Source organism: Bison bison, unplaced genomic scaffold, assembly GCF_000754665.1.
Source record: "Bison bison bison isolate TAMUID 2011002044 unplaced genomic scaffold, Bison_UMD1.0 scf7180017864072, whole genome shotgun sequence".
In the NCBI taxonomy this organism is placed as follows: Eukaryota; Metazoa; Chordata; class Mammalia; order Artiodactyla; family Bovidae; genus Bison; species Bison bison.
The window spans coordinates 13,766,790-13,777,795 of NW_011494644.1; the positions used below are offsets into that span (position 1 = coordinate 13,766,790).

Here is an 11,006-nt window from a genome sequence, read left to right on the forward strand (position 1 = left end):
ACATGCCTTGCAGCCAAAAATCCAAAACATAAAATAGAAGCACTATTGTAATAAATTAAATAAAGACGTTTAAAATGGTCCACACCAAAACATCTGTACAACATAAAATAGAAAAAAAAAATTTAAAAATAGGCAGAGGAACTAAATAGACATTTATCCAAAGGACCAACAAGTCCATAAAACTGTGCTCAATATCTGTTCCTTGTGATCCTCAAGTCAAGATTATTCTGAAGTCACTGCATCCATTTTCTCATAACTTACTCCCTGATGTACTTCAGATCTGAAACTTTCTAGTCAACACTATTCTCTGAAGGTTAGAAATGACCTTGCAGCTATTGGAGTAGAAGGCGAGTTTGGTGCTAGTAAGATGCATGGTCTGTCTTGTTTTGACAGTTTCTTTTCCACATGGATCCCCGAGGAAGATGTGAATATAAGAGCAATAGGAATAAGGAAAAAAGTGCCTGTGTATGTTCAGCCTTGCCCGTGGGCTATATCCGTATGCAGAAAATAAGAGAGGAGGTAGTATGGCTGCGCTAACTCTAAGCAGATTAGGCTTGGATGGACCCATAGCATAGATGAGAAACAATACCAGAGGAGCATGGGCCCCAGCTGTGAGCACAAACTTTGCACACCTCCTGAGAACCAGCCTTATTGATTACTTCCTGGTCCTATTCGGAAGGGAAGTGAGAGTGAGCAGTGCCAAGGCTAGGACATGTCTCCACCCTCCACCAACTCCCTCCTTTATCTCACTATCCCTCAGCTCTCTACTGTGCATGTGTGTGTGCTAAGTTGCTTCAGGCGTGTCTGACTCTTTGTGACCCTATGGACTGTAGCCCACCTGCAGGGCTCCTCAGTCCGTGGGATTCTTCAGGCAAGAATACTGGAGTGGGTTGCCATGCCTTCCTCCAGGGGATCTTCCCCACCCACGGATCGGACCCATGTCTCTGACATCTCCTGCATTGGCAGGTGGTTCTTTATCACTTGTGCTACCTGGGAAGCCCACTTTCTACTGTGGTCAATTGCAATTTCCCATTTGGATATAAAGCGGAAGTAGAAGCATCTTTTCTATCATTCTAGGATGCATAAGAGGTGTAAAAGCTCTGCTTAACGTCCAGCTCCCATGAGAAACAGGCTTCCCGGGATGCTAGGTTGCCGGCGGCCTGTGCACTGCTTAGGGTTGTCTGGGCCTTGGAGCTGCTTTGACAGGCAGGTTGAGGATTGGGCAGTTTGGGAAGTAGGAGGACTTAAGTATGTAAAATTCTGAGCACAGAGGCAGAGGATGGAGAGAACATGCTAGTCCTTTCAGAATAGTGGCTGAGCCAGCCTGCTGCCCACAGTCAAGCCTTCACAAGGAAGAACCTTGCTTGTGTCACCAGCTGCTTTGAGGTCTATATTAGATCCCTAACCAGGGATCGAACCCATGATATCTATAGTGGACACACTGAGTCCCAACCACTGGACTGCCAGGGAAGTCCCTGTTTCTCTTCTTAAAAGGATACCAATCCTATTGGATTAGGGTCCCACCCTTATTACCTCACTTAACCTTAATCACTTCCTTCAAGTCTCTGTCTCCAAATATAGTCACACTGGGAGTTGGGGCTTCAACCAATGAATTCTGGAGGGACACAGTTCAGTCCCTAACACATTATAAGAGGTTGATGTGGAAGCATTACTGCTACTGCTAAGTCACTTCAGTCATGTCCGACTCTGTGCGACCGCAGAGACGGCAGCCCACCAGACTTCCCCGTCCCTGGGATTCTCCAGGCAAGACACTGGAGTGGGTTGCCATTGCCTTCTCAGCATTAGGCACACAAATTTCACTGGGTGGAGTTGGTGGATGGGGTGATGCTCTCACTCCCCACTTGGACACTTCACACTGACGCTGCATCAGAAACAAGCAGGGCTTATCTTGTCCTGTTCTCTTCCCACAGGAGTCCTTGTTCCAGCATAAAGGGAGGGTGGTTACTGCTCCAGTCACACAACATCCTTCCTGGGGTCCATGAAGTATTCAGGATGCTCATCTCCTCTTTCAGCTTGCTAGAACCTCCCCTCCCTTACGGGTTAAGGGTTCTGTTGACTTTTAAGAAAGTGCACACCATGAGAGCTGCAAGTCAAGTTTTATTTGGGGCAAAATGAGGACTGTAGCTCAGGAGACAGCATTAAAGAGAGCCCCGAGAAACCACTCTGAGGAGACCAGGGGGAGAACTAAATACATAGGCTATATAGCTAGGATATATTGCAATAAGGGGCTTCCCTGGTGGCTCAGCAGTAAAGAATCTGCCTGCCAATGCAGGAGATGGGTTTGATTCCAGGTCGGGAAGATCCCCTGGAGAAGGAAATGGCAACCCACTCCAGTATTCTTGCCTGGGAAATCCCATGGACAGAGGGGCCTGGTGGGCTACAATCCATGGAGTCACGAAGAGTCTGACTCGACTTAGCATCTAAACAACAACAACAATATTTCAATAACGCGCAGGTTATCAGGAACATCAAAATATTATTATTAATTGAAGAAAACCAGATATCTCGAGTTAAGGCATTTAGCACTTTTCTAAGTATGGGAAAATGCAAGAGTCTAAGCTCACTGAAATCATTCCTCAGGTATGCACCTGAGCTATCTGGGGCCAGAATCCTGTATTTTCACACCCTATGTTCCCTCAGGGCTCACCACAGGGAGTGCCTGCAATCTATTGGCTGCTAGTTGGCAGGTGTTCTTTTCAGCCCTGAATTTCCTCGGGGCTCACTGGCTCATGTTGGAGGGCTGCAATTGCCGATGACTGTGATATCCTTGTTTACTGATATGGCAGGAAATATTCTGTTTCTCAGCTCACTCCTGAGCCATCGAGAATTTCCAGATTAGAGCCTTTGCTCCTACTGTGGTGCTGCCCTAGCTCAATGCTTTTAGGTCAGTCCCAGCCCCTACTAGATTCTGCCCTGGGTGATGGATTGCAACCTCCTGGAGGGTAAGCCTGTGTCTATTCATCCCTCTCTTGCCCCACCGTATACCTCACATCTCCGTGCTTTTGGAATTGAGTCAGTTGATTGGAACAGAGTCTCAAGCAGACATTTCTTCTTCCTCCCAAGCTATCTCCTCATTACCCTTCTTTACCCATCATTTTTTCTGAATATGCCTTTCCTTCCTTTTATTTTGCAGGGATTTTTATTGTTATTTTACCTCTTGGTGAAAGTTTCAGCTGGTTGGTCTTAACGAATGTTGTGCAGTCCTGGCCCTCCCGCAGCTTCTTGCCCTCGTTCAAGTTCATTACTCTGACTTACATAGCAGTGGGAAGCAATCAGATGCGGTCCTGGGCAGGTTAGCTTCCTGCCTGTCTTGCTAAGTGGATCATAATATTGGAAGCATGGGGGAGGTTAGGAATGATTCCTTATTGGAGTGAGTTTCATTGTTTTGCTCTGCACTTACTGTTAAAGATTCGTAAAATGATTTAACCAAATGAAGTTTTTGCATTCGGAGGTCGCTGCATTCTGTGAAGGGTCAGGGGAGGGCGGTCTGGGAAGATGTCCGGTTTGTCTTTAGGGGACACGTGAATGCCAGCCTGATGTCTTTAGGGGACACGTGAATGTCCCCTGCCTGATGTCACCCTGCCAGGCCTGGTGGAAGAGGGTGCCTATAGGATTGTATGGGAGAGACCTGGATCCTCTGAGAACTGACCCTCCAAGGAGAATTACTGAGACCCTCATTGCAGGAAGGATGGCAATTTGGGGGAACAAAGAGCTTTCAGACAGTGGTCATTTGTGTTAAAGCCTCTAAAGGCCATTTTCCCAGTTCCCACTAAATTCCTTCCTAAAAGCTCAGTAGGAAAACATACTATACTCTCAGACTTTGCAGAGAGGTGTAACCTGAAACAGGAATTGTACTGGGGCCTCTGACATAGAGGAAGGCTTTGCAACGTGGGGGTTAAATCAAGAGTTCCAAGTTGATCCCTCGGCAGGCATATACTAGCTGACCAGCCTTGACCCAGCTCCTTTTAACCTCTTCTTGGTGAAGTTTTCTCAAGGGTAGAATGTGGAAGGGCAGAACCTATTCACAGTGTTGGGATGGAATCAAACACAATAATATGTCAGACCTTGAGTTCAGTGTCTGGCATATAGCAAATGTTAAATCAATATTTCCTATTACTTATTATGACTCTTTTAAATGCTTAATAAAGGCCTCCAGCAGCTGCCCTGAGACTTGATAACTAGACAAAAAGACAACTTAGATTTCAATTTGCCTCTTTGTGCCAGAAGCCACAGCATTCCCCAGCCAGGGAACACTGGGGTCAGATGAATTAGTGTTCCTGACAGTGTCATACATCACCTGGCCTCCAGAGAGGAGGCAAAAGCATAGGCAAGCTGCTGGGTTGGGAATCACCGCTCTGCTCCTCTGTGTGAGCTTCTGCAAGTTACTGAACCTCTCTGTGCATCAGTTTTCTCATCTGTAAAATGGGCTACTGGCAGACTTCAGTGAACTAGGCTGTGCAATGTCTTCCAATGATGCCATGGCATTGTGAATGCTCAGTATGTTAGATGTTAAGATCATCACCAGACTTCCCAGACTTTGCCTCTGCCGGCGGCTAGTTTTTGTATAAGGAACTTAGGGAGATATGTCTGAAATTATACTCTTCTCAGTACTCCTGGGATGGATGCAGGGTGGGGTAGGGTGAGGTGGACGTGGGGCCAGACTGCTAGGAGCAGCTTTGAAAGCTTACGGAGTGTTCCCAGTCCTGTCTATCCTTTAAACTAGGATCTGCTGAAGGGGACTTTTATTCAGTCTCCATCTGAATAGAATCTTGTACTCCTGGCAAGACCAGTGACGAGCTGTGTATGTGAAGGAGGACTCTGTGTACTGAGGGTCTGCAGAAAATGTGCAATATGCACATGCTCAGGAGCCAGAGCTGAGAAGATCCCAAGAGACATAGACAAAGTCAAAGAGGCATCCCTCTTATTTCTCCAACTATGGGCCTGCAGAAATCTCCCTTGGCTCATTGATAATGGAAAAAAAAAATGGAGGAGAGAATCACATTTTGACCAATAAGAAATCTGAGGTTCCAAATGTCTTCTGCTTAATAGCTAGAAACAAATCCTTCCATGAACCAGACCTCTCCTCCAACTAGCAGAAAGGCTCTGCCAAGTCCCCTGTGCCCCTGCACTGTAGCTGGCACCACCCTGGGGTTGCTCACCATGACCCAAGCTCTTTCCTTCTGGTCAGCGGTTTCGGGAGCAAAAAAGCTGCTCCCTTCACCGAGGTCAGGATATGGTTGGAAGCATCAATTCCATTTGTCAACTTTGAGGCTGATGTTCTCAGCCAAGGGCACCATCTGTGAGTGCTCCCTGATGACTTTGACCAGGGTTCTGTGTGGACTCCAGTTCCACATGCTGCTCTCCCATCACCTGGGTTGGGGGGAGGTTTCAGAGAGGTGGGTGATCACTTTCCTCTTACCTGAAAGTTAGATTGTTTAAAAACAGCCTCATGCTCCTGGTCCTCAGGTGCCTAATATACTGAGAAATATACTTGGCACATACTCTGGACCTCCCCCATCCCCATTCCATTCAGCTCCCAAGTAAGAGTGCCTACTACACCCCGGCCAGAAGCTTGTATGACCCAGCCCAGTGGATGTATTTTAGATAGGGTCTTATGAGGTCTTTGTAAAAGAATGATCCACACCTTCGAGCTTCTAAACCTTTATGAACCGTTGCCCTGGGTGACAGACGGTTGGGGTGATGCCCATTGTTACTAGACCAGCACCTCAGAAGGAGGTCCCTGGAAGGAGAACCATAGTACAGTAAGTCCCCTACATATGAACAGGTTTCATTAGTAAGTCCAGTTTGTTCTTAAGTCTAATTTGTTCATAGGTACCCAACTAACACAATCAGCTATATCATACTATACTGTAATAGGTTTATAATACTTTCCACACAACTAATACATAAAAAACAAACACAAAAAATAAAGAAAACATTTCTCATCTTATACTAGTACAGCACAACAGCTGGCATCCAGGGGCTGGCATCAGGGGTTACCAACTGGAGGAGGGAGAGGAGGTGGGAGATGGTGGAACTGAAGGATTGTCAGCAATAGGAGATGGAGGGCAAGCTGCAATTTCACTCATGCCTGACGTTGATGGAACAGGTTCTGGTTCCTTGCTGGAACTAGATGCATGTTTGCATCTTTGAAAGTTTACGACTTGACGATTGGCACGGAGGGGACTTACTGTACTTGAGACATTATCCAGTCTAGTGTTTCTCAAACTACTTCCTCTTCCTTGTCTGCTTCTTCCTCTTGTCCTGCTCCTCCTTCTTGTTCTGCCACTCACCTGCTCAGATGCCTTTTAAGACACTTGTTTCTCTAGTTGCCCCAACCCCATGGCATTTTAATAGTACAGATATAGTGTGCATATGTCTCTTTATGTACTGTGACCTTAGGAGGGCCACTAATGATTGTAATGCCTAAGATATTTTTTGTCCCCTAAGAATCACTTTCCATCTCACTGAAGGTGACACTTTCTCTCTTGAGAATGCATCTTCTGGTCTGAGACTTTTTGGCCATCCAGCACTGGCTTTTTGTTTATTTATTTATGGCTGCACTAGGTCTTCATTGCAGCACACAGGCTCTTCATTGACGCATGCAGGCTTTCTCTAGTTGTGGTGAGCGGAGACTACTCTCTAGTTGCAGCATGCAGGCTTCTCATTATGGTAGCTTCTCTTGTTGCAGAGCATGGACTCTAGGGCACTCTGGCTTCAGTAGTTGGCTCAGGGGCTTAGCTGCCCCATGGCTTGTAGAATGTTAGTCCCCAGAGCAAGGATCCCATGTCCCCTGCACTGGCAGGCTGATTCTTAATGACTGCACTGCCAGGGAAGTCCCCAGTGCCAGGTTTGACTAGCAGGAGCAACTTGGGGTGAGCAGCAGGTTAGTGCATGAGCATAACAAGTGTGACTGTCCTAGACTGGGAGCCATGTGGTGCTAACTCATTGTGAATACCAGCAAGACTGGGCCATTCTCAGCTTCCTCCAGCTTTCTACTTTCACAAATACTGGATGATTTATCTTTGGGTAAACATCTTGGACTGCATTTAAGGTAGTTTCCTTGCTTTGTCTTTTTCTTTAAAAGTGAAGTTGTTAAGTGAAAAGGAACCAGCAGGATACAGCATTTTGAATCCTGCTAGTCAGTGTTCAGGATGAGCACACAGGGGTGCATAAGAGAGCTCGTGTCTTCTCCACATCTCTGCCAGCATTGAACAGTATTCTTTTAAGAAGTATTTGCTGGTTTGAAAGGCAAGATGCTAACTTGTTGTCGGCTGATGATGACCAGCCAGGGTGAAATTTTAGATCCTTTCATCTTGTCAAATGGTAAGAGGTACATTCCTTTCTCAGTGGTCCTTGGACTGCCCCACCCCATTTGGTGGCTTAGTCTTCCCTTTCCCGCTGACTTGTCATGCTTCTCCTATCCTCTTGGAAGTTTTATCTACACTTGGATCTGTTCCTGGACTGTCTTTTTCTGAATTATTGACATCTTGATGATGACATCTGCTTGAATTTTGGAAGTAGGTTTTCAGCAAAGGCTCATGGAAGGCTATTACACTCTGGGAGTGGATTGATATGTCTGCACTTTGGCAAGCTTGTATGCAGCCACCTGGGCTGTCTTTTTCACCTGGGACCAAGGTGTGGTGACTCTTGGTGGAGACACCCTCCCAAGCAGTCCATGCAGAATGCCACACTGATGAATCCTGGGGGCTCAGGCCATGCCCTGAAGGTCCACTTTTGTCTAAGTTGGCCTAAGTTCACTTGGCCAGTGTCAGCTCTAGCATGGAAGTTCCAATACATGTTGAACTGAGCAAAGAAAATACAAGCAAGAGATATCATTCATTCTCTAAGGGCACTTTGAGTGCCCACCATGGTATCAAATATAGACTTTTCAGACTGGGTCCTTGGCCTTGCAGAGCTAACAATCTAGGTGGGAGACAGGCATGCACATTAGTGGCTGAGATAGAGGGTAATCAGTTCTAAACAGGTGCACATTAAGTTAGTAGGAGAAACAGAAGTTTGCCCAACTCTGTCTAGTGAGATGAGAAATGGTCAGGAAAAATATCAAAAGAGAACATGATATTTCAGCTTCATCTTATGAAACAAGTTAGAGATTACCCAGTAGACAAATGGAGGGAACAGTGTGTACAGAGGTCTGGAGCTCTGAAATAGCATGACATCTTGTGCAGAGGTGGGGAGCAAAAGGTGTCAAAAGGCATAGTGGGACTTGAGGTGGGTGGGTTCTGAGGTGGTTTCCTTATTTTTGGTCAAAGATGCCACTGAAGTTTATAAAGCAGGATCAGATAGGCTTTGGGAGAAGTAAACTCAACTGTGTGGAAGAAAGTATGGAGGTGAGAATATGAGGACAAAAGTCATTCTACTAGTAATATTGTAATTATTATTAGAACATTCATTCTTGGAAACATTTTCCTACCACAGTGTTTTTGGAACTGGACTAGCAATTGAATTAATGAAGAAGGTAGAGCAGCTACAGGTATTTAACAAGTGAAATCAGTAAGATTTGATGACTAAATCTATGTGTGATTGACCAGTATGAAGGAAGAGATTGGGATAAAGGTGTGATTTCTCTCCTGTACAGCTAGGCAACTTGGGGTCCAGGAATTACAGTACCTGTGAGGTTGTGGGAGGTGTTGGTTGGGATTTAGATATAAATAGTAACAAATGATTAGGGATAGGTGGTATTGGAGGTACTAATTGTTGCCAGTTTCTTTTGGTTGTCTTTTGGTATTTTAAGATGTTGCACAGTTTTCAGAAATGGTTCCAGCTCTTCATTGATCAAGGTCATGCTGTGTAGAAAAGCATGTAGATGTTTATTTCATGTTTATTTTATTCATCTACTCCCGGATGTTTATTTCATTATTTCAAATTATTTCATGATTTTATTTCACGGAGATGTTTATTTCATATTTCCAGTGAAATAATGAAATAAACATTGGGTAGGTCAATTTCAGCTACTTTTCAACTCATACTTATATCTTCTCCTTCCAGGGGATGGCCAGGTGGATTTTGATGAATTCATGACCATTCTTGGCCCCAAACTGGTGTCTTCAGAAGGTCGCGATGGTTTTCTTGGAAACACAATAGACAGCATATTCTGGCAGGTGAGTTAAGATTTTGTTTAAAGATTAGATTTGATAGTAAACATGGGTTTGGGACTAACATTTGACTGTGAATTCTTGAGCTTATGTTCAGCATATGAAGCTCTCTTTTGGGCTCGACTGATGTACATTTCTTGAACTGGACAACTAAGTTGAGATCATACTGCTGCTGCTGCTGCTAAATTGCTTCAGTTGTGTCCAACTCTGTGCGACCCCATAGACGGAAACCCACCAGGCTCCCCTGTCCCTGAGATTCTCCTAGGTCCCCTGAAAACAAGTATCAAAACTATACTCTTTTAAGTCTTGGAAGAGTGAAATATCTCCCTATTTATTCCTTATTTCAAAAATAGTTTTACATTTTGGAGAAATGAGATTCCTCCTCTTCTGGTTCACAAAAGCCTTTTTCCTGAAGACACCTAGGAAGGACATATTGGTATTACCTGTGCTCACTGCCATTCCTGGTTCAGGAGGTCCTTGCTGAGAGGATGATATGATTGCCTTGTGTGTTTGGATCCTATCTCTCAAGAGGAAAGAAGGGTTTTATCTCAAAATTTGTATTTGATACTTCTCAATTTGCTTCTGTTTCTATCTGCAAGCTGTCTTAGAAATTCCAAGTAACAATGACCTTTGAACTATTTTGATGTGCTATAAGTCATTTCTTTATATTCTTTAATTTTAAAATGTGAATATTATTTTATGATTATGGAATTTGGGGAATGGCTCATCAATAATTATTTTTAAGATGTGAATATAATTTGTCAAGTTAAATTGAATTATAGTTTAGACATGTAAAATACCTTTCCAACACAGGGTGGTTTCTTTAATTTCTTGATGTGTTTTTTCCCTTAACCAACGATATTTCTCTCATCTAGTTAAGGATTGCAGTCGGCAGTGTACCTCTAGTCGTAATCTATCATCTTGCATATAACCAACAAGTACTTAGTAAGAACTTGTTACTTATCCCGTAGTCTAACAATCACTATGGGTTTTACAAAAGATGTTTAAGACAGTCCTTCACAGAGAATAGAGTGGTGGTTGCTAAGGGGAAGGAGGGTGGGAGAGAGTTGGATTGGAAGTTTGGGATTAGCAGATGCAAACTGGTATGGGGAGAATGAATAAACAACAAAGTCCTACTGTATAGCACAGGGAACTATATTCAATACTCTATGATGAACCACGATAGAAAAGAATATGAAAAAGAATGTATATATATATGTATAACTGAGTCACTTTGCTCTACAGCAGAAATTGACACAACACTGTAATTCAACTATACCTCAGTCCTATTGGTTACAAAGTGCATCCGCATTCAGTGGAGGGAGAGGACTCCTCCCAGTGAATCCCCAGAGGAGGGGTCATTGAGGACCGCCTTGGAGACCGGTGACCACAAAGGGGAATGTGGCTGTACTTTGGCTTCAGCTTCCTGGCCTGACACTGCTGTCACGGTCTTTCATTTTTTTCAGGTTTTGGTTTCTCCCTATCTTAGAGGAAAACTGACCATGGATGTTCTCTGTGTTCTGAGAAGTGAGCCCACCAGGCCCTAGGCTCACCTTGCAAATTAAGTCTGCTCTCCAAGGCTCACTCATTCCTGGCATTCTAGCCCACAGGGCCAAGGGGAGAAGAAAATCAATTGGGATTCTGCAAAAAGGGCTATTTATCAGTTGGTGCTCATCCCCAAAGTTTTGAGCGCCTGGCTCTTTGCAGGAAACTGGTATCAGTGAAGATGGAATTGATTGGCTACTAACACGAGGGCCATGCCCCAGAGTGTCTGTCCTCCCTGGGTACTTAGTCTGGGTGTGAGACTCACAGATTTCTTGGCTGCCAGTTCAGAACCTCTCCCTTGTGTAGCAAATAATAACCTGTGGA

The 11,006-nt window shown here is 44.6% G+C and overlaps 1 protein-coding gene across 1 annotated transcript in view; it reads left to right on the forward strand.

Annotated features, from left to right (window-relative positions):
• Nucleotides 1-9,143, forward strand: part of CALN1 (calneuron 1) — a gene marked incomplete at its 3' end in the record, with an annotated part of 184,001 nt that extends 174,858 nt beyond the window's left edge. The window contains exon 3 of the mRNA XM_010837462.1: nt 9,031-9,143. Coding sequence (XP_010835764.1) covers nt 9,031-9,143 — 113 coding nt within the window. The remainder of the gene's footprint in view (nt 1-9,030) is intronic.
• Nucleotides 9,144-11,006: the final 1,863 nt, after the last annotated feature.